The sequence below is a fragment of the Pristis pectinata genome, chromosome 8 (genome assembly GCF_009764475.1).
Source record: "Pristis pectinata isolate sPriPec2 chromosome 8, sPriPec2.1.pri, whole genome shotgun sequence".
Classification (NCBI taxonomy): domain Eukaryota; kingdom Metazoa; phylum Chordata; class Chondrichthyes; order Rhinopristiformes; family Pristidae; genus Pristis; species Pristis pectinata.
Genome location: NC_067412.1, coordinates 20805094 through 20830120, shown reverse-complemented (window position 1 = coordinate 20830120; position 25027 = coordinate 20805094). Strand labels below are relative to the sequence as shown.

General features: G+C 39.5%; 1 protein-coding gene across 6 annotated transcripts in view; it reads right to left on the bottom strand.

Moving 5' to 3' along the window:
• Positions 1-25027, bottom strand: part of iqck (IQ motif containing K) — a 78335-nt gene that overhangs the window by 51025 nt on the left and 2283 nt on the right. For all 6 annotated transcript variants that reach the window (XM_052021359.1, XM_052021357.1, XM_052021355.1 and 3 more), the window contains exons 2-3: positions 13051-13178; positions 5089-5233 (exon numbers count right to left, since the gene is read on the bottom strand). In XM_052021359.1, the coding sequence (XP_051877319.1) occupies positions 5089-5233; positions 13051-13178 (273 nt within the window). The remainder of the gene's footprint in view (positions 1-5088; positions 5234-13050; positions 13179-25027) is intronic.

Below are 25027 nucleotides of genomic sequence, written 5' to 3'. Positions count from 1 at the left end.
GGAGAGGAGGAGGGAAGGAGGGAGGGAAAGAAGGAAGGAAAGAAGAGAGCAACAAAGGAGAGAGAAGGGTAAAGAAGATAGGGAGATTTAAGGCAGGTAATTTCAGAGCTTAGGTTCCTGGCAGCTGAAGGCACAGTTGTTGACGGTGGAGCAGTTAAATTTGGACAACAACAAGATTCTAGGATTAGAGGGCTAGTACCATATAGTAGAATTGATAAGGCTGAGATTTCAAAGACAAAGGGGGGTTGTGACCATGAATTGTTTAAGCAAAAGTAAGTATTTTAAAATCAAGGCATTGCTTGAATGAGTACCAGTGTAAGTCAGCAAGCAGAGAGGTGACAGACAATGGGAGCTAATGCAAGTTAGGACACAAACAGCAGAGTTTTGGATTGCAAATTCTGACATAATTGAATAATGAATGTCAGTCAAAATTTCAATGAAATAGTCAATTAGAGGAATAAAAGGTTTCAGCAGCAAATGAGATAAGACAAAGGTGGAGTGATATGATGGAAGAGGAAATATGCAGTCTTACTGATGGTATACATTGTTATTTGAAATTCATCTTGGGTAAATAGAACACCAAGTTTGCAAACTCTCTGGTTCGGTTATACAGTTGACAGAAAGAGGAATGGGTTGCTGGCTGCAAGCTGATACTTTGCTTCAGTATTTATCAAATGATGCCATATCAGAAGAGCCTCAAATATTAAACCAAAGGTCTATCTACCTATGCATATGGAGATAAAAGATTATGAAGCAATACATAAACAGATTAGCTGGCCACTGTCTTACTGCTGGTTTTGGAATTGTGTTGTGTGCAGATTGTCTGCTATATGTATGTATAAACAAGAATGTAACTATCCTTGGAGTGTTAATTAGCTAAGAAATGCTTTGGCAAATTCCAAGGATTAAAAGCTGCTGCAAATGTGAGTGGGCAATCCTGAAATTATTCATGTCCTAATTATCTTTTTCATTGACCGCCACTTTCACTATTTTGCATTGCTGCCAAAGTCCAATTTTAGCCCCATGATTAGTTCCACCTTTTTCTTAGCATTCAGCTCAATTGCTGCCTTCATATTATAGACAGAATTTATGCCAAATTCAACTTGAAAGCACCATTTAGGGAGCTGACTAGGCATTTTCCTAACAATCTTAAAAATAACCTACAAATTATGGGTTATCTTTCCTAAATCAACTTCTATGACTTTGTCTCCACTGCAGTGTTATAAAGGTGTATGTATCATATCTTACCAGATGTCAGGCAATTTTGATCATATACAGCTGAATACTAGTTTGTTGTTTCTGATTAGGTGTAAATTACAGAAGTACTCTGAAAACGTAATACAAATTCCCCATTAGCATCATCTTTCCTTTTCTTCTCTGGACTCCTGAAGCCAATAAAACATGCTGCTGAGGATAGGACTAGGAAGATAGACCAGATGAATGTATGGCTAAAGGGATGGTGTAGGAGGGAGGCCTTTAGATCTTTGGATCATTGGAAACATTTCTGGTGTAGGTGGGACCTGTTCAAGTAGGACGGTTTGTACCCAGACCAGAATGAGTTCCTTTTCACTTGCTGGGAGGTTTGCTCATGCTGTTGGGAAGGTTTTAAATTAATTTGACAGGGACACAGAGTAGGTGCACAATTGGGGATGAGGCCCAGTCAAATAAAGAAGAAAAACTAGGTCAGTCCAGTAGGCAGAGCAGATATGGGCATGATAAGGCAGATGGGAGGACTGGAAAACTAAAATGCATCATTTTTAATGCAAGGAGCCTGACTGGTAAGGCAGATGAACATGGAGCATTGATCAACACATGGGAATACGACACTGAAGCAATCACTGAAACATGGTTCAAAGGGCAGGGCTGGCAACTTAGCATTCAGGGCACAGGCATGATGGGGGTAAGAGGGAGAAATATAAAAGAGAAGGGACCATTGCATTATTGAGCAAGGACAGCATCACTGCAGTAATGATGGAGGAAATCTCAGAGAGCTCTTCAAATGAGACCATAAGGGTAGAGTTTAGGAATAAGAAAAGGATGATCACTCTTTTGGGATTATACTACATACCTCCCTACAGTCAGTGGAAGATAGAGAAGCAGATATGAACACAAATCACAGAGACAAGAAGAGGACTAGGATTATAGTCGTGGAGGATTTAAATTTACCCAATTTTAACTGGGATCATCTTAATGTGAAAGGATTGGATAAGGTGACATTTTTAAAATATGTTTAGCGGAGCTATTTATGTCAGTATATAAAAGGTCCTAATAGGGATGGGGCTGTACTAGACTTAATCCTAGGGAATGAAGCAGAGCAAGGGGATGAAATGTCAGTGGGTGAACACTTTGGGTATAGTGATCATAACTTGATTAGTTTCAGAGTGGCTGTGGACATGGATAAGGATAATCCAGAAAGTAAGTGTCTGAATTGGAGGACTGACTTGGCAAGCATTGATCGGAAGCAATTACTTGCAGGTAAATCTACTTTCAGGAAATGGGAGTCTTTCAGAAGTGAAATAGTAAGAGTGCAGGGCCAAGGTGTTCCCATGGGGGTGAAGGATATGAACACCAAATCCAGGGAATCATGGATGTCTCAGGATATTGAGGGTTTGATTAAAGCAAAAAGGAAGCATTTGGTAAGTATACAGCGCTGAAAATGGAGGAGACCCTTCAGGTATATAGAGAGTGTAGAGGAGTGCTTAAAGAAGAAATTCAGAAGACAAAGAGGATCATGAAATATTACTGGCAGATAAAGTTAAAGAAATCCCAAGGCATTTTTTAATTGTATTTAGAGCAAGAGGGTAACCAGGGAGAGAGTGGAGCCCATTAGGGACCAAAAGGATGTGGGCAAAGTGTCTTTTCATCTGTATTCACCAAGGAGAACTTTGTACTTAGAGATTTCAGTTGGGATGGCAAAATTCTAGAGCACATTAAAATTAAAAAGCAGGAGGTATTTGATGTCTCAGCAGGTATAAAGATGGATAAATTCCCAGGGCCTGATGAGACGTATTCAAAGCTGCTATGTATGGAAGGCAAGGAAGGAGATGGTTGGGGCCCTGATGGGGATATTTAAATCTTCACTAGCAACAGATGAGGTGCCAGATGACTGAAATATAGCAAATGTGGTACCTTTATTCAAGAAGGGCAGCAGTAATAAGCCAATTAATACAAGCCAGTTAGTCTAACATCATAAGTGTGAAGTGCAGTAGTGCTCTCAGGAGTATTGAGGAACAAAAGACTTTGGCATAAAAGTTGAAAGATCCCTGAAACTGGCAGCATAAATATACAGTGTGATGAAGAAGACATATGGGATGCACACATTCATTAGCCAGGGCATAGAGTAAGAGAGCAGGGAGGTCTTGGTACCAACTTTATAAAACACTGCGTAGGCTGCAGCTGGAATAGTGCATGTAGTTCTGATCACCGTACTATAGGAAGGACAGGATTACACTGGAGAACATGCAAAGGAGATTCACCAGGACATTGCCTGCGATAGAATCTTTCAGTTATGAGGAGAGACTTCATTTGTTTTCCTTGGAGCACAAGAGACTGAGGGAGGGACCTGACAGAGGTATATAAAATTATGAGAGACATTGCTAGGGTAAATATTAAGAAAATCTTCCCCATGGCAGAAGTATCTAAGACCAGAGTGCATGGACTTAAGGTGTCGAATAAGAGGTTTAATGAAATAAGAGGAAACCTAAGGAAGAATTTTTTTTACCCAGAATGTGATGGGAATCTGAAATGTTCTGCCCAAGGGGGTGGTGGAGGTAGAAACTCTCACAAAATTTAAGAAGCATCTGATGAACATTTGAATCACTATGGCATGGTAGGCTATGGCCCAATTCTGGTAAATTGGATTAGCATAGAGGGTAAACAGTTTATAACATCTATCGTGAACATGATATCATTGGCATAGACATGGGGAGCTGAAGGTCCTGTTTCTGTGTCATATACCTCTATAGCTAAAGGAGCTTTGGTAGCCTTCATGTAGATTTTAAATGGCAAGGTGGTGAATATCAGCAAGCTATTCAATATGATGATACCATGTTCAAGGTAGATGTTATAAACTTTTTAAATGTTTAACTGCCATGAATGAACAGAGTATCAAGGAGCTTGCTCTTTCCTGGACAAAAGAATACTACCATTCATTTTGATTAATTGTTGGGAAATCCCAAGTGCAACGAGGAAAGAACAGAAGCATTTAAGTAGATATAGACTGCTGGACAAAAAGCTTTGTTTATTTTAACTTGGTTCTATGATAAGTAGAGATTACGATGAGCTTGTCATTTTGGAGAAAGTTTGATGGGTAAATTTAATCATGTCATTGTGAAATGTGTCATCATTTCAAATCAGTTCCTTGGTTCAGATTCTTATTTTGGACAGGAGAAATGAAAAAGCTTATGAGCATCTTCTCAAAAAGCATTTGAATGTTTCAATAGTAAACTACAGTAGTGAAGAATAATATTTTCCTGTTTCAAAATGTTGACATATTTAGATAATCTTTTCCCATTATTAATGCTATGTGAAAGGGGAGCTTCCATTGTACATGTTGACATTAAACAGTGTATTAGAGAAGAACACAATGGACAAGAACTCCATTTCACATGAAATAATGTTAAAATATAAATTTGCTAATGATCCAAGTGTCTAAAAACAACAAAATATTCAGATTATACAATGGAAAGATTATTAGCTAAAGTATTCTGCCCAAAATCTTCAAAAATATGTTTCCATACATTTGAGGTCAGAAAAAAATAAAGTATATTCATTTGGAAATGAACCAAAGCATAAACAAAATGCAGGTTCTACATCTTTTCTTCATTATTAAGTGCAATGCATGTAGCTTCAGAAAATTCATCACGTACTCCAGAAACTATACTTAGCAGGAATTTTTGAAGGTTAGGTCAAAAAGGAAATCAGTATAATCTCAGAACAATAACTTCTCTAAAATAACTAAAGGCGTGTATTATCTAAATTAGGAAACTATAAATAGCTTGAACTATTAAATCATTTCTCCCTTGTTTAAAAGAACAAAGAGCTGGAGACTGTATACATATACCCAAATACATAACCTGTTTCACTTACATGTTTTTTGATCAGGTGGTGATTCAGGTGGAGGAGGGGGTGGACTTAAAGGTGGAGGAGGTTTCTTAACAACTGCATGACCTAAAAGTGCTGGATGAGAATATTCAGGATTGAAGTGCTCTAACAATGAAGTATCCACTGAAACCTAGAGAAAGAGAGTAAAATGTATCACTTGCTAACCAACATTTAATGAATACACAAGGGAAAAGAACCGGTGGAGCATGTGAAAAGAGACAAAAAGAAGGTGCACACATATGTACACAGGTCTGAAAGAGAATGCAAATCAAGTCACTCCAGATGCTGGAAATCTGAGTTTTTATTATGACAGAGGACACTGCTGCCTGGAATATGCAAGTGAACATGACATACAGAAAACTAGTTTAAATAATAATATATAGAATACGAGGCTTCTAAACTATTCAGTGTAAAGGTAGGAAGTTACATTAAAGTTTTTAAAATCACTGTAATCGTCTACATTGGGGCACCATACTTTTGGAAGTACATCTGGCATCAGAGATCCCTTAGAATGATACTACGGTTGATGGACGCCAGCAATGCTGTGAAACTATGTAAACTGGGATTGAGCAGAAAAGAAGTAAAGCTTTAACAAAGGAATTCAAAGCAATGGAGAATTTTGACAGAGTGCGCAGGGCAAAATTTCTACTTGCAGAAGGATCAGTAACTAGAATTTAAGCTGATTGCCAACAAGAATTGTTTAAACAACATCTCATTATGATCTGCAATGCAATATCTAGAGTGATGAAGTGAGATGCAAAGTTAAGTTTCAAACTGGAATTGGAAACATATTTCATAAAGGAAACAAATTATAGACCTACGTATTTAACAACAGGAGAGTGGAACTAATTAAATAACTTTCACAGAGTGAACACATGCACAATCCACAATGACACTAAGATAAGATATCTTTATTAGTCACATGTACATTGAAACACACAGTGAAATACATATTTTTGCGTAGCCTCCTGGGGGCAGCCCGTAAGTGTCGCCATGCTTCCGGCGCCAACACAGCATGCCCACAACTTCCTAACCCATACGTCTTTGGAATGTGGGAGGAGACCGGAGCACCCAGAGGAAACCCACGCAGACACGGGGAGAAGTACAAACTCCTTACAGACAGTGGCTGGATTTGAAACCGGGTTGCTGGCACTGTAAAGCATTATGCTAACTGCTACACTACTGTACTGTGCAATTCCACTAAATTGAGTAGAAAAGCAAATTGCACAAAGGATGCAGAGAGTCTGCAGAGAGATACAGGTGGGTTAAATGAGTGGGCAAAGGTCTGGCAGATGGAGTACAATGTTGGTAAATGCGAGGTCATCCACTTTGGAAGGAAAAAATATAAGATCAGATTATTATTTAAATGGTGAAAGATTGCAGCATGCTGATGTGCAGAGGGACTTGGGAGTGCTTGTGCATGAATCTCAAAAGGTTGGTTTGCAGGTGCAACAGGTTATCAAGAAGGCAAATGGTATGTTGGCCTTCACTGCTAGAGGGATTGAATTTAAGAGCAGGGAGGTTGTGCTACAACTGTACAGGGTACTGGTGAGGCCGCACCTGGAGTACTGCGTGAAGTTCTGGTCTCCTTACTTGAGGAAAGATATGCTGCCTTTGGAGGCAGTGCAAATGAGGTTCACCAGGTTGATGCCGGAGATGAGGGGGTTTGCCTATGATGAGAGATTGAGTCGCCTGGGACTATACTCACTGGAATTCAGAAGAATGAGAGGGGATCTTATAGAAACATAGAAAATTATGAAAGGGATAGATAAAATAGAGGCATAAAAGGTTGTTTCCACTGGTAGGTGAGACTAGAACTGGGGGACATAGCCTCAAGATTTGGGGGAGTAGATTTATAATGCACATGAGGAGAAACTGCTTTTCCCATAGAATAGTGTATCTGTGGAACTCTCTGCCCAAGGAAGCAGTAGAGGCTATCGTAGCGGTTAGCGTAACGCTATTACAGCATCAGTAACCCAGGTACAATTTGGCCGCTGTCTGTAAGGAGTTTGTACATTCTCCCCGTGTCTGCATGGGTTTCCTCTGGGTGCTCCAGCTTCCTCCCACATTCCAAAGATGTATGGGTTAGGAGCTGTGGGCATGCTATGTTGGCAGTGGAAATGTGGCGACACTTGCAGGCTGCCCCTAGAACACTCTACGCAAAAGATGCATTTCACTGTGTGTTCAATGTACATGTGACTAATAAAGAAATAAATCTTATCTTTTCTTAGAAATATATTTAAGACATAGTTAGATTTTTGCATAGTAGGGGAATTAAGGGTTACAGGGAAAAGACAGGTAAGTGGATCTGAGTCCACGGCCAGATCAGCCATAATCTAATTGAATGGTGGAACAGGCTCGATGGGCCAGATGGCCTACTCCTGCTCCTGCTTCTTATGCTCTTTATGAATGACCCTCTTGTATTCTGTATCATTCACTACATTAACGGTTTGCTACTTCAACTGGTAAAAATGCTGTTAACTCCCTCATTTTTCCATTACGGAGAGTCCCTTCACTCATCTTTGACCCGATTCCAGCTCTCAGCTTCCTTCAGCCATCACGGAACATTCAATGCCACTGCTCTGGATTCTAGCATGAAATAGGCTTTAAGTTCAATTCTGGTCTCTTGTGCACCCTAGCTTATAAACTGTATCACAAGACACCTTTTTATTTAGGCACTAACCAAGCAAATTCTGTCATACTTGGAACAAATTGCACTAGTGATCATTTCTGGTAAAATCTCATCGGTCACAAAGTTGAATTGGTCACTTCCTTACATGATCAACATTAGTGTATTTGACATTTTCCCAGTTTCAGGTATTCACCCAATGGTGCCACTGGTCACCAAAGTCCAGAGTAAATCTCGGCAGTGAAGTAGTCTCCAATTCAAGCCAAGTGACCCAGCCTGGTACAAAAAGAATCAGGGAAAGGAGCCCTGGTAATACGTAAAAATCTCTGGGGTTTTACTGTACAGGTTTAACTGCATTCATTATAACAAATAAACAAATGAACCCTGTTCAAATTACTTCAATGGGTTGCTGCATCACTGTGTTTCCCTATGACAAGCATCTGACTTAAATACTTCAAACTTCCACATAAAATACACTTTACTAGGAGGATTTCCACTCTGCAAGTGTACAAATTAGCCTAACATATCTCATGTTTCATTCTGTAGGGATTCCCATTCCTCTACTACCCAGTGCCCTAGCTATTTTCTGTCAGGTTACCTGGCTGCTGTGGCAGACAGGATCTCCCTCTACGGCATGGATCTCATTGGACCAGAACTAGTAGGTCTCTGACTGAATGTTGGAACTGTCACTCTCCTTCTGTTCTGCTGTGTAGCTGCCACGCAGACAGAGCTTTTAAGAATTGTCACCCTTCCCTGAGTTCTGCTTAGTGAAGTGTCAGGATTGAACTGAATAAGGTCACGGGGGAATCAAGCCAGTGCAGTTTTAGTGCTAATTGCTAGGTGGATTCTGGCTAATGTTGCATTTTTTTTTGCAGGGGACACAATTTGCAGATAATGGTAAACACAAGAATGTTTTAGCCCATCAAAAACAGGTGCAATTCAATTTCTAGGCATGCAAATTTAAAATGCTCCACCACAAGCAACCGTGCTTGCAGCTATAAGCACCTAAAGTTCCAAATTCCTTCAAACCTTCCACTGCTCTACATCTATTTAAGATACTCCTTAAAACTTGTCATCTGTCCTAATATCACTTTAATTGTTCTGTGAAGCTTTCAGGTATTTTCAATTTAAAAAGAAATACATAAGTGCAAGTTGTTCCTGCGAAAAGTAAATTTAATATTGTATATGTTGGCCACTAGCAGAGAGATCAGGACATATTTTAGGAGTGGACTTTATCCTTAAAATGTGATTCAATCACAGAAACTTGGAAATTTGCAGAACCGGAGACCATTTAGGCCCTCATCTCCATGCTAGCATCTTCAGGAAAACCAAAGAATTATTGCCTGAGGGGGCGGGGTAAACCGAACACATGTATATTCCATTTGATCTACTATGTTCAAAGCCACGACTCTGTAGCCACTGACATAACCCTTTCACATTAAGGCATTCCATTCCAATTCTCTCTAACCCTCGAAATCTCTTTTGTTCTAAGATACCAGAATTCCATTCAACACCATTATTTAGTTCAACCAAACCTTCCAGGCCTCTAAAACCTCCAAATTGCATTATATCAGATACCAGTACATTCCAATGCCCTGTCCAGAATTCCCAAACATTGGCACTCTCTCAATAATGCTGTGTCTTGAGAATCTAAGCCTGGAATGCCAAATGATCATTCAATACAAGTCTCTCTTAATCTTTATCCTGCATGCAAGCAGAAGACTTAAAACATTATGCCATTCTGTTCCCACTATCCCCTAATTCCCTTCACAGATTTAAGAAATTCTAGAACATTCATATGTTGATAACTAACTGGAATGTGGCATGCCAAATTCTCACAACACCTTGCAAAAAGGTTTCATCTGCTTCCAATCCTATATTTTAAAAATATACTGCATAATCTTATTGCAAAGTCATCATGCTCTAGATGCCCAGAAACATTCCACTTCCGAAATAATCAGCCCTCTCCTTTCACAATTTTAAGTTTCTAGCAAATAACCCAGCAATCTCATATTCTAAAAAATGACCAAATTCCTTTCAAGTCTTTACATTTTAAAAATACATTAACTTCACCTAGTGAATCACTGCTAAATTCTCAACATGCTTCCTCCTTTTATGGAGCCCAAAAATCCACAAAACTATTAATGTACTAAGGCTTATTTTGATGTACTTAAGACAATTTTTAAATTTAATATATCATTTTTTTATTCCATATAATCATAAAACCCATGATTTGAGAATCAGAAATGTCAGCAAATTGCTTTCCTTGGAATAGTTTTTCATGGCTGTGATATATTACTGCATCAGTTGCAGTTATACATTTCATTTCAAAAATCAGTGAGTGATAAATCATGAAAATTTAGTTTTCATCCTTTGTATGGATCAACAATATAACCCTTGTCAAATCACCATTTTATAAAACGGCAAAATGATGGGGGAGGAGAGATCCAAGTTTTACACATATACCTCAAAAGTGTCAAATCATACTGTTACTTTTATGAAAATCTGTATTAACCAGGGGGAGGTGGATTCACTGTTTCTTTGGGACTTCGGGCAAAGTTGCAGCAGATGAATACAGGCCATTACCAGGTTACAAACAACCAACTTATGGCCACCCCCTACATATGAACAAATATTATTAAATTCAAACATTCAATGTGCGTAGATACGTTTCTTCCTATGAAGGACAGAACTAGTTTCCTCTCTCTCTCTCCACTTTGAGTAATTGTTCTTTCTTATCAGTCTTATGTGCTTTTGATGCTATTCATTACAATACTATGGAGGTATGGTTACCATATCAAGTGATTTTCGTGTATTTTCCAACTTATGGACATCTATCAAAACAGAATCCATTTGTTACCCAGGGATGGCTTGTAAGTGTTAATAGTTGTTTGAAATATAACTTTATTTGAATTCAGCTTATGCCAGAGAAGGATAACCAACAGTTGCATTAATGCCGAGCTTGTTCATTGTAGCCAAAGGTATTCAGATCACATATTCCAAACTGAGGGTGGGTTAGAAATCAAAGGAGCAACATTATACTTCTATTACTCCAGTAATAAAACATAACATAACAAATTCATTGCGGGAAATAAAGAATGAGAAAAATATTTTGTAACTGCGCAAATAACCAGAATAAAGTGGAAAGTTCTGGACATCAAGAGGGAATTATCAATAACAGTACTTGCATTTGTTGTACGAGATTTAAATGCTTGGTGTAACATTTTACACAAGTATTAATGGATTATTTTGTACAAGTCAGCAACAACTGCAATTTATACTTCAATATTCCTCAGAAAATGCCTGAGAATGGATAAACTTTGCCTGACTGATTTGCAATTTCCACATGAAAGCAAAACAGGCAATTACATCTCGGGAACTTGAATCTTTCAGTATACCTTGGAACTCCATGGATTCAGCCAAATTATTTAAGGTGCTACATTAATTGAAGGCCATTTGCCACTGGAGCCTTCAACCCAAATAATCTTGAGTTAACTAAATCCAGAAGTTTCCTGGAATGCTTATTTACACTCTGCAAAGGAAACTGAACAATGAATATGTCCATAAGGTACAGTTTTAGTACTTGCATTTTACAAAATCTAATTAATTATGGAAAAGGCTAAATTACAGTTGTATCCAGGCTGCTGCAGGGATAAACATTAAACACACTCAGAATCCAGTTATTTAGCAATTCAAAAGATCTTGAAGTGAAAATAAAATTGGTGGTACTTCAGCAGCTTCACTGGGCAGGACCAGACTTGTGCTTTCTAGCATCCTCATCGATTAGTGGTAATAGTGATTGATTTGATTATTCTACAGCTGACTGACGCAACACAAAACGAATGCCAGTGACGTTAGGTCAAGCAGAACCATACTTGAGATTATGCTCGTTGGTCACTGTTCATGTAATAACTTCCACAGCTACTCATTGGTTCAAGTGATCAATGTGACAGAAAATGTAATTACAGGGCTGCCTGAAGAAATGGCATCATAATGATAAGTGACATCAGAACGGCTTCAACTAATTTATCTTGGTTATAAATAAAACATACACAGGGTGACTAATGATAAAATAGCTGGCCGGCATCATCAATTAACTTAACAGTTACTATCGAAGAGACAGCACTGCATTGTGGCACAAATCACACTTGATTTAGTTTAAGTGGCTAGTGAGAGGAACCGTCTCATAGTTTTAACAATCATAAGTCACTGTTGAAAATGCCATATAAATCCAAATAAGAGTATAGAAAAGCTCAATGTTTTTATGCCTATTACTGGAAAATCATACAAGCAGAAACCACTGACATTCAGCATTGAAATTAATGTATATCCCAAAAATCCACACGTGTTGTGAAGTGCAAAGCCTATAACTTGCACCTAATTCCTTGACAACATCACAGGCCTAATTGGCTGCTGGCTTCATGGTTCTGTCCTCCAATCCAAGTACCAGGCTGTCTATTTTCAAATTCAAAAGTATGCAATGCCTGTTTATCTGCACCAAAGGTCTGTTTTCAGTGGATGCCTATCACCTGAAATAGAAATTGTTTTTTCTGCCTATTTAATGCTAGATTCTGCTAGAACTTCCAGACACATATTTTTCAATCTTTCCCTTGAAGAATACCAGAAGGTCAAGTCAATCACACTCAGTTCACTGGAATTGCTTATAGTTTTATCAGATTCCGATTAGTTTATTGTCATATCCACTTGGGTGCAATGAAATTTCTTGCTTGTGTAAAGCTCACAGAGTAAACAGTATACGTACAACAATAAACACAGCGAAGAGCGCAAAAAATGGAATGGTGTATATAGTAGGGCAACCTGAAGTAGTGCAAAAAGAAACGCTGAAGTGACAATAATGGAAGAGGTAGAATCAAGGGTTTGAGAATGTGGCAGCACCACCAGCAAGGGGATGTGAAAGAGGTGATTGGTTCAGAAATCTGATGGCAGTGGGGAAGAAACAAGTCTTAGTGAATAAAAATGAATTTGTCTTAATGGTATCATTCATTTTAATCAAAGCTTTAAATAAACTTAGTCTATTTTTTCTTCAGTACAAGCAGTGAAGAAAATTCTTAAGAATAATTGCAACCACAAAAAATGCTCTGTGTTACTGAAACTAAAGTAAACACAATTTTATGTACTGCACAGTGCCTTTTGTAATTCCTGTTAGTGCTTTTGATATCCAGATAAATTAACTTAAAATTTATTAAAATCTTCAGCAAATAAATGTACTGCACAGTGCCTTTTGTAATTCCTGTTAGTGCTTTTGATATCCAGATAAATTAACTTAAAATTTATTAAAATCTTCAGCAAATAAATACCTTTGCTACCATCTGACCATAAAAGACAGGGGAATGTTTGCTGGCGTCATATTGAGACACTTCCGTAGACACAGATGCTGCATCCAATTTTGAATCCTCTAATATGCGAGAGCTGGTTGCTTCGAATTCTGTAAAATGCAGAGATACGGGACATTTCTTTAACATAACGCTTTTCATGGAAGTTTTAAAAGTTTGTACACACAAGTAATTCCAAAAGATTTTTCCAGAAGTTTAATCATTGCAAATTGCACAGATGTGTTTTAGGTTCCAATCTGTTTTTCCCCCATTATTGCCTATCCTGAATCATTCTCAAAGCTGGTGATGAGCCACCTTTTTAAATTGCCACTATTTTAAATTTAAATTTTATTTACAGCGTGGTAACAGGCCCTTCCGGCCCAATGAGTCCACGCCACCCATTTTAAACCCAAATTAACCTACCCGTACGTCTTTGCAATGTGGGAGGAAACCAGAGCACCCGGAGGAAACCCACGCAGACATGGGAGAACGTACAAACTCCTTACAGACAGCAATGGGAATCGAACCCCAATCACTGGCGCTGTAATAGCATCGTGCTAACTGCTACACTACCGTGCCTATTGATGTGATGAAATTTCTCCCACAATGCTGTTCCAGGATTTTGAACCAGCAAACAATGAAAGAACAGCAGTATATTTCCAAGTCTGGATAAAGAGTAACCTGGAGGTAAACTTGCTGGTGATAGCATTGCCATGTACCCTTTGCCCTTCCAGATGATACAAGGCCAAGTGTTTAAAAGGTGTAGTCAAAACTTGTCAAACTACAGTAATGCATTTGTAAATATTTAAAGTGGGGTATGGAATCCCTATTAGGTGCAGCAAATGGTGTATTGACTTTCATAGCAAGAGAATTTGAGTACAGAAGCAAGGATATCCTGCTAAAATTATACATGGCCTTGATGAGCCAACACCTGGAGTATTGCTGCAGTTTTAGATTCCTTTTCTAAGAAAGGATACACTTGCCATAGAGAGAGAGAGAGATCAGCAAAGCCTCACTAGATTGATGGCAGGGCTGCCATACGAGGAGAAATAACATTGACTAGATTTGTGTTCACTAGCATTTATAAGAAAGAGAGGGTAACTAATTGAAACTTACCAAATTCTGATGGCTAACGGGCTGGATACAAGGAGGATGTTTCCCCTCACTGGGGTGTGTAGAATGTTCTCATGATATAAGTAAAGGCATTTAGAACTAAAATGAGGTAAAGTTTCTTCATTCAGATGGTGGTGAACCTATGGAATTTGTTACCATTAAGGGCTGGAATGGCCAGGTCAATGGATATTTTTTTTAAGGAGACAAATACATTTCTAGATGTAAAAGGTATAAAGGGATACATTGGCAAAAAGACACAGAGACTATAGTAGAAAATATAGTATTGAGTTAGATGATCATCCATGACTGTATTGAAAGACAGAGCAAGCGCAAAGTGCTGAAAAGTGCAGCATCTGCAACCAGTTTGAGTTGGCATCAGGGACCAGAGTCAACTACAGGGAGAGAGAGGCTATGCTCTTCAGCAACAGTCCGCTGTCCCCTTCACCATCAAGTCTGACTTCGTGAAGGTGTTGGGGATCTGACTGAGAGAGGCTGAGGTGTATAACAAAAATTGGCTGGAGGGGATAGGCAAATTTAAAGGAAAACTGAGATTGTGGGAGTGGCACTCCTTCTTGATGACTGGCAGAAACCTGGTCTTCAGGTGTGAGCTGCTCTCATTGTTGCTGTACTTGGCGCAGGTGTGGCCCATACCCCACTGTGGCAGTCACCTGAGCCTTTCTCCTTTTCATCTGGGGATCCAACACAGAATGTGTCTGACGGGTCACAACGCACAAGTCCCCAACAGGGGAAAATCATAACCAATGTGCCTTTGTCCTGATGGCCACCTTTGTCTGTGGCTGCATTAAACTGTCTGGAGAACCTAAGTATGCAAGCACCAATGTCACGAGATGCTGAGGTTCAATCTTTCTCTGGTGTTGCAAAGGTGCAATGTTCCATTCAGCAAAACACACTTGACCACGTCCATCAGACAGTGATCAGCACGGAATGTCCTGCAGGCACTGCAAGAGAAGAACATGATGGATCCTGTGGGAAAGTAACCTGAGCCCACTGTCAAAACCACTTGGCAGAATGCCTCATTGCTAGAACTCATCAACAAGCATCAAGACATCGCTTGGCTGACCGTGAGAGGGGCCCTACCCATCAGATCCTCCCTGCATGGTCAGAGGCTCACTTACAACACATACTGCCCTTGAGACAGCTGTGATGAGGTTGAGACAGTCACCCGCCTCATTGTAGACTGTGCACTTGCAAAGAAGGTCTGGAAAAGGATGCAAGGATCCTTGTCGAGGTTCATCCGAGCAACTGCGTAACACTGATCTACGGGCTGCTCCCAGGGATGCATACCAGGACAAACATCAAGTGCTCCTAACTAACTATTGCAACCAACCTGTCATCTCAGTTATCAAGATGGGTTAAATGAACTCAGATGTAGAATTGAATCTTGGACTTTTCCAATCTTTTTGATACATTACTTAGTGCTTCTAGATATATGTATCTAATATCAGATATAACCAGAAATAGCTTATACAGGTAGGGGAGCATTTGATATGGTAACATTAGTTGAACTATGGATTGGGTTAGTATTATACAGAGCTTACAACCTGGACTTGGGCAATACGGCACGAAGACCATTGGGAAGCCCATCACCTGATTCAGCATCAGTTCACATTTTACAAGTAAGCTTAAGTTTTTTTTTGCCTATATTATGCAGAATTCTGTGTAAATGTAACTTCTGCCATATGGCCTTTGAGCCTGCTTTGTCATTCAAACAGATTATTGCTGATTCCAAAGCTAAAGTGCATGTTGGTACCCAATCCCTCTTTCCTCCGATTCTTTGAGAGTTCAGTAATCTTTTGAGTCCAGCCTTGTACTTACTCAATAACTAAACAACCACAGCCCTTGGAAATAATTCCAAAAATTTACAATCCTCTGCATAAACACCTCATAAAAGAAAACAAAATGGCCAATCCTTTACCCTGAGACAATGTCCCCTAGTTCTAGAATGTTTAGCCAGGGGAAACAAATATTAACATCTACTTTGGGAATCCCTCTCAGAATGTTATTCATTTCAACAAAATCACCTCATTCTTTCCTAGCAATGCTGGTCAATCTGCCTTCATAGGACGAACCCTTCATCCCAGGAATCAATCTAGGAAATCTACACTGCATTAGCTCCAACACAAAAATCCTTATTTCAGTACAAAGGCTAAAATTGAAGATGGTACTTGGAAAGAAGTCTGTACCAGGATAGTATATGTGGGGGTAAGGATCACTATTTGCATATCATCACGCAGTTGATAGCGCTGCATTTTTGAGAACTGCCAAGACGAGGAGGATCATCCAGGATCCAGCTGACAGAGTTGAAGGTTTTTGCGAGGTCAAAACAGTCTTTGACGTGGTAAAGGGAATGCAATCTCAAAATCTGTCAGCTGCACTAGAGTAGGAAGTTTGGAGAAAGCAAGGGAGATTGACAGATCGATAGGTTAACAAAATACAGCGGGCAAATGGAGCTAAAAGAGATTACATTTGGTGACATTGTAGGAAGAGAAAAGAAGTTAGGATTGTGAATGTGCACATAATGGAAATAAAAAATTGCTGAAAGGTGTAGATGAACATAGAAAACTACACTCTAGAAAACCTGAAATAAAACATTGATTCAGAGCAGTAAACTAAAAAAACGCCAGATACTGGAAATCTTATATTAAAACATAAAATGCTTGCAATATTCAATAGATCAGGCAGCATCTATGAAAGAGAAATGGTGTTCACACTTCAAGTCATTGATCTTTCATCATTGATTAAGAGCATCTGTTATTACACAAAGGACCCGAAGCCATACAGACTATTGATTGATGACAATGAAGCCAGGTACTGTTTCCACAACAACAAAGAAGCCCAGAGGACATTTAGGAGATTCTTAAATTTCAAACTGCTTTAAACATGAAGGTAATTTCTTCTTGTTGGGAACTCAATAACAGTTTTTTTTAGTCTTGGGAACTGAACAGGCTGCATACACTTAACTGTCATTGCAATTAGGAATATGAATACATGCTAATTCATTTCCTTGATCAATATTATGAAGAATGTATTTAAAAAGTAATCTATTTATTGGTCCAAATATAGTTTTGTTTCTTTCAATTTAAATAACCTGAAATTCGAAGGCTTATTACAGGATGTTCAATGCCTTGTATCAGCAAGGGTTTCAAAGTGGCGACAGAATGGTAAATAAATTTAAAGTATTTAATGCAAGGCAAAAGCAAAATCTTTCAAGAAGTCTGCAAGAGTAATTGTTTTTGATCTTATAGCAAAACTATGAATAACTGGAAAATGTGTTGCTGAGGAAATATAATGCTGTTCGCTGTCACTTCATCCACGGAATCTACACCTAGATATGAGATTTCACCAATTTTTGGCGCACTGAAATGCATTTTTTCCTCAACACCAAGTCAGGTGTCACCAAAGTGTCCAAGCTCATATGGGTCCAATTTCTTGGCATTAATTTGTTACTTTGATGGGTTAAACTTCCCATGACATGTTCCCTTCATAATAACATGGCTTGCTCTAATTAAATCCAGAAATTAAAAATTATGATATAGGCATACAAATGCTTAAAACAGAAAAGAATATGAACATATTAACTGGTTCAAAACAAAGAAAACATGTTAAATGCTTGTACACTAATAATCCAAGCTGGAATTCCTAGGCTGTGGATCCATTTATTTTTCCCAAGTATGATGTTTATGAAGGTACATTCTAAAAGTTTAAAATATAGATCTATTACATGACTCAGTTAATTCATTCATACAGTAATTACCAATAATTACCACTCTTTTCTACTAAAAGCAGAAAGGCTGACCACTAATTTGTTATTTTCATTGCAGAGTACAATTGCAGATACACCACCCTCTGAAAAATTGCTATTTATTTTCAGTCCTAAATGGCCTATCCCTTGTGTTTGGGATGCTAACCCTGAGCTCTAGACTCCTCAGCTGGTGGAGACATCCTCCTCACATCTCGTCTGGCGAGCCCTCAAGAATTTTAAGTTTCAATGAGGTCACCTCTCAATAACTCTAAATTGTAAAGAATAGAGTTTTTTTCCTAGTTAATTTCCCCTCATGTAACAGACCCGTCACCCCAATAACCGTTCTCGTGAATCTTCACTACACTCCTCAATAACAAGTGTATTTGTCTCCTTTTCAAAGAAACAAAATTCTATATAATACTTCAGTTATGGTCTCACTAAAGCCCACATATATAACATAATCCTTACTCTTGTACTCAAATTCTTTTGCAACACACAATTTGCTTTCCTAATTGCCAGCTGCACATTCATGTTAGCTTTCAATGACTCATGTACAAGAATGCCTAGGTCCTTTGAATATCAATATTTTCAAATCTCTCACTGTTTAAAATAATACTCAGGATTGCTACAAAAGTGAATAAGCTCACATCTTCTCTGCATTGTATTCCAGTTGCCTCTTACTTAGCCCGTCTAAGTGGAAACGTGAGCATGACGAAGATGCAAAGTTTCTTTGCATCTTCATCATGCTCACGTTTCTACTTAGTATCATGATATTAGAAACCTTGCAAGTGTTACATTCAAACACTTCAGCCAAATCATTGATAAAGACTGTGAATAGCTCAGGCCCAAGAAAAAGCCCCACGTACGCCACTAGTAATAGCTTTGTAACCTGATAAGAATCTGTTTATTTCCACTACTTGTTTTCTATTAATCAACGTTCTACCCATACTAGTACTTAATCCCTGATTCCACATGCCTAACATTGTCCACTATCTTCCTGTGTGGGACTTTATTGAAAGCCTTCTGAAAACTCAAGCATACCACATCCACTGGTTCCACAGTATCTACTCTACCAGATAAACCCTCAAAGAACTCCAATAGATTAGTCAACCATAATTTCTCTTTCATAAATCCATGTCAAGACTGCTTATAATAATATATTTTTAAGTGTCTTGCTATCATAGAATACAGAAGATAGAACGGCATAGCACAGGAACAGGCCCTTCAGCCTATGATGTCTGTACCAAGCATGATGCCAAATTAACCTAATTCCTTCTGCCTCCACATGATCCATATCTCCCCACTCTCTGCATATTCATGTGCCTACCTAAAAGCCTCTTGAACGCCACTATCATATCTGCTTCCATTACCACACCTGGCAGCAGGTTCCAGACATTTACCACTCCTTGTGTAAAAAAAAAATTGCCTCATACATCCCCTTTAAACTTCCATTCTCTAACTTATGTCCTTTAGTATTCAACATTTCTACCCTGGGAAAAAGATTCTGGCTGCCTCCCCTATCTATGCCTCTCATAATTTTATAAATTTCTATCGGGTCTCTGCTCACCCTCTGCCGTTCCAGAGAAAACAATCCAAGTTTGTCCAACCTCTCCTTATAGCTAATACCCTTTAATCCAGGCAGCATCCTGGTAAACCTCTTTTGCATCCTCTCCAAAGCCTCTACATCCTTCCCGTAATGGAGTGAAAAGAACTGCACACAATAGTCCACGTGCAGCCAAATCAAAGTTTTATACAACTGTATCATGACTTGATGACTCTTATGCTCCATGCCCCTAGTGATGAAGGCAAGACTGCTATACACCTTCTTTACCACTCTGTCTACTTGTGTATTTCAGGGAGGTATGGACTTGGACCCCAAGATTCCTCTGCATATCAATGCTGTTAAGGGTCCTACCATTAACTGTATATTTTCACCTTACATTTGACCTCCCAAAGTGCCACATCTCGCACTTCTGGATTAAACTCCACTGCAATTTCAACATCCATAACTATAACTGATCTACATTCTACTGTATCATTAACGACCTTCTTCACTATCCGCAACTCCACCAACTTTTGTGGCGTCTGCAAACTTACAAACTAAATCATCTACATGTTTATCCAAATTATTTACATATATCACAAACAGAGGTCCCAGCACTGAGCCCTGTGGAACACCACTGGTCACAGACCTCCAGCCAGAATAACATCCTTTTACCACCACCCTCTGTCTTCTATGGGCAAGCCAATTCTGAATCCAAATTATCAAGTCACCATGGATCCCATGTATCTACTCTTCCTGGTCAACCTACCATGAGGGATATTGTCAACATCCACTGCCCTACCCTCATCAATCACCTTGGTCATCTCAAAAAACTCAATCAAGTTTGTAAGGCGTGACCTGCTTCGCACAAAGCCATGCTGACTGCTCCTAATTAGCCCATGTTCTTCCAAATGTGAATAAATCCTCCCCCTAAGAATCCTCTCCATTAGCTTCCCTAGCACTAATGTGAGACTCACTGGTCTATGACTTCCTAGATTATCCCTATTTCCCTTCTTAAGCAAAGGAACAACATTGGCTACTCTTCAGTCATCTGGGACCTCACTTGTGACTACAGAGGATATAAAGATCTTCATTAAAGTCCGAGCAATCTCCTCTTTTGCCTCTCTCAATGACCTGGGATAAACCACATTTGGCCCTAGCAACTAATCGACCTTAATGCTCTTCAAGAGACCTAAAACCATCTCCTTCTTTAACGCCATATCATATTTTTACAATAGATTCCAGTGCTTTGCCAAATACCAATATCAGGCTAACAGGTTGGTAGTCCCCCTATTTTTTTTTCTCCCTCCCTTCTTAAATAATGGGATCATATTTGCTATTCTCCAATCAGTAGGAACCATTCCAGAATCTACAGAATTTTGGATAACGATAACCAGAGCATCCACCATCTCCACAGCCATTTTCCATCTAAATCATCGGGTTCTTGGATTTATCTAAGTTCAGATTCATTAACTTAGCTAATATTATTTCTTTACTAATTCTAATTACTCTTGCTTCCTCATTTCCACTGAACCCTTGGTTCTCCAGAGTTCTTGGGAGTTTTTTGTGTCTTCCTCCATGAAAGCAAAATATTTGTTCAATTATTTTGTTACATCTTTACCTCCAATTATAAATTGACCCATTTGTGTTTGTCAGGGACAAAACCAGAAAATATCAGAAACACTCAGCAAGTCAGACAGCATCTGTGGAGGGTAAAACAGAGTCAATGTTTCAGACCAAAGACTCTTCATCAGAACATTCAAGGGACCAACTTTTGCCCTCATTAGTCTTTTCCATTTTATATATCTATAGTAGTTCTTTCAGTCTGTTATTATGCTTCCTGTATGTGTAGCCTCATATCCCTTGATGACTGTAAAAAGATTAAGAATACTTTTAAGAGGGAAATCAGGAGGGCAAAGAGAGGATATGAGATGGATCTGACAGGTTAGGTTAAAGAAAATCCCAAGAGGTTCTATAGCTAAATAAAGAGTAAAAGGGTAGCTAGGGAGAGAGTACATCCCCTTAGAGATCAGCAGAGCTGCAAATATCTTGAGCTGCAGCGATGTTTAGGATTTTTAATGAATATTTCCCCTTGGTGTTTACTGAGAAGAACATCATGATTGCTCAAGAGACAAGGGAAACTAGTTAAGATGCTTTGGAGGAAATTCATATTACCAGGGAGGAGGTATTTGCAGCCTTGCAACACATTAAGGTGGTTAAATACCAGGGCCTGACCAAGTGCATCCTCAGACTTTGAGGGAGGCTAGACAGTAAATTGTGGTGGCCCTTGCGGAGATATTTGCTTTATCGTTAGCCACTGGTGAAGTTCCCAAAGACTGGAAGCTGGCTAATGTTGTTCCATTGTTTATGAAGGGTAGCAAGGACAAGCCAAGGAACTACAGGCAGTCAGCCTGATGTCAGTAGTAGGGAAATTACTGGAGGGAATTCTGAGGGACAGGATCTACCAGCATTTGGATAGACAGAGTTGGAGCAGTCAGCCTAACTTTGTGTGTGGAAAGTCGTGCTTAATGTGGGTGTTGCCTATTTGGACTTTAGCAAGGCCTTCGACAAGGTCCCGCATGGTAGGCTGGTCTGGAACGTTAGGTCCCATGGAATCCAGGGAGAGCTAGTTAGGTGGATTCAAAATTGGCTTGGAGGTAGGTAGCAGAGGGTGGTGGTTGAAGGTTGTCTCTTGGAACGGAGGCCGGTGACTAGTGGTGCGCCGCAGGGGTCTGTGTTGGGATCCTTGTTATTTGTTATTTATATAAATGATTTGGATGCGAATGCACAAGGCTTGATCAGTAAGTTTGCGAATGACACGAAATTAGGAGGTGTTGTTGATAGTGAAGAAGGTTATTGTAGATTACAGGGGGATCTTGATCAGTTAGGGAAGTGGGCCGAGGAGTGGCAAATGGATTTCAATACAGATAAGTGTGAGGTGATGCATTTTGGAATGTCAAACCAGCGTAGGACTTATACTATGAATGGAAGGGCACTAGGGAGCGTAATGGAACAGAGGGATCTAGGAGTACAAGTGCATAGTTCATTGAAAGCAGCAACACAAATAGACAGGGTGATGAAAAGGGCATTTATAGCATGCTGACCTTCATCAGTCAGGGCACTGAGTGTAGGAAATGGGACATTATGTTGTAGTTGTATTAGTTGTTGGTGAGGCTGCACTTGGAGTACTGTATACAGTTTTGGTCACCTAGTTACAGAAAAGACGTGGTTAAATTGGAAAGAGTGCAGAAAAGATTTACGAGGATGTTGCCAGGACTAGAGGGCCTGAGTTATAGGGAGAGGCTGGCCAGGCTAGGTCTTTATTCCTTGGAACATAGGAGAACGAGGGGCAACTTTATAGAAATGTTTAAAATTATGAGAGGCATAGATAAGGTGGGTGGTAGCAGTCACATCCCCAGGGTAGAGGAATCCAAAACTAGGCATAGGTTTAGGGTGAGAAGGAAAGATTTAAGAGGGACCTGAGAGGCAACCTTTCCACTAAGAGGGTGGTGAGTATATGGAATGAGCTGCCAGAGGAAGTGGTTAAGGTAGGTACATTGGTGTCATTTAAGAAGAACTTGGATAGGTAAATGGAGGGGTGGGGCTCAGAGGGATATGGGCGAATGCAGGGAATTGGGACTATCTGGGTGGGCATCGTGGGCGGCATGGACTCGTTGGGCCAAAGGGCCTGTAACCCTGCTGTATTGCTCTATGACTCTTTCCTATTTTCCCTTTCTTTATCAATTCCTTGGTTATTCTTTGCTGAATTCTAAAAAAGGCATATGGCAACATATTGGTTAATTTTATTGGAGCTTTCACTCTGAACTACTGGTCTAAAGACAAGTACAGATTTCATCATGGCAGCTGAGGAATTCAAGTTCAAAAAAATAATTGTCCTCTTTCTCTTTGCCATTTAAACTAATTGCTCCTTGCCACTAACTCCTCAAGATAAGATTATTGTTCCTTATTAATTCCAAGAAAACATTTAATAATCTTATGATATTCCACAAGTCCATAATGTTTTACAGCATAGTAACAAGTCATTTTACCATGGATCTAAGCCAGTGTTTATACTCCATTTGATCACCTTCCACCATACTTAAACCTATCCTATCAATAGGTTCTCTTATTCTCTTCTTCCATACATACTTAACTAGCTACTGCTTATATGCAATTATGCTATCTATCTCAACTACTCAAAGTCCGACAGACTTGATAAAAAAAAACTCAGGACGTGAGCTTCACTGGCAATGTAGTTGCCTGTATTTGCAAAGTTATGGAGTCAAACATTACAGAAACAAGCCCTTCATTCAGCCCACCACGTCCATTCTGCCTCGTACATACATCTATACTAATCCAATTTTCCAGCAATTGGTCCATGGCCTTCCATAAATCAGCAATTCAAGTGCTCAGCTAGATACTTGAAAAATACTGTGATCATACCTGCCTCTTCTACCCTCTCAGGAGGTGTGTTCCAGATCCTAGCTACCTCTGTGTGAAAAATATTCCTTCTTAGATTCTCTCCAAATCTCCTTCCCCTTACCTTAAACCTATGCCCTCTAGTTCTTGGATACCTCAGGTTTGGGAAATGTTTCTTACTATTTACTTTATATCCCTCACAATTCTGTATACCTCAGTTAGGCCTCCCTTCAGCCTCCTCTGCTTCAAGGAAAATCAACCCAGCCTATCTGGTCTCCCCCCCATAACTGAAATGCTCCATCCCAGTCAACATTCGGATGAATCTTCTCTGCACCCTATCTAGTGGAATGACATCAGTCCTATAGTACAGAACTGTACAGAATACTACAGATGTGGCTAACTGATGTTTAATAAAGTTGTTCTTTGACCTCCTTGGTCTTATATTCTATACCCCAACTAATGAAATCAAATGCTCCAAATGCCTTCAAATCACAGTGTTTATTTGGCCTGCTGGTGTGGAGGCAGGCAAACAATAAAGGAGAAACTTTATTTAAAACAAAATGCATTGCAACTTGAGAAGATTTTTAACCAAGGTGACGTATGAGAGACTGGTTCAAAAAGTTAGAGCCCATAGGATCACAGGTTTCTAGTCATAAAATCAATATTTCACCAACAGCCCCTGCCTCCTATTACCAAGCTCCATCTAGATTCACAAGAAACTGCAGATGCTGGAATCTGGAGCAAAAAAAAACTAACTGCTGGAGGAACTCAGCAAATCAAGCAGCATCTGTGGAAGCAAAGGGATCAAAGTTTTGGTTTGAGACCCCAAGTCAGGACTGAGAGCCAGTATAAAGAGGTGAGAGGGAGCAATGAGACAGAGGCTGGTGGGTGATGTGGAACCAGATAAGGGATGATGAGCAGATGAAACCAGATAGGGAAGAGAATAGGAAAGGTCAGCCAAGTAAGAAGAAACCCAGGTGGATAGGTGTGGGTGATGGGTGATGGGAAGATGGAACCAGGCAGGGAAGTGTTATGAATCTAGGTAATGGGGGGGGGGGGGGGGTGCATTGAGGGGGTGGAATGGAAAAGGTGAACAAAGGGAGAGAGAACCTAGGTGGATCAGG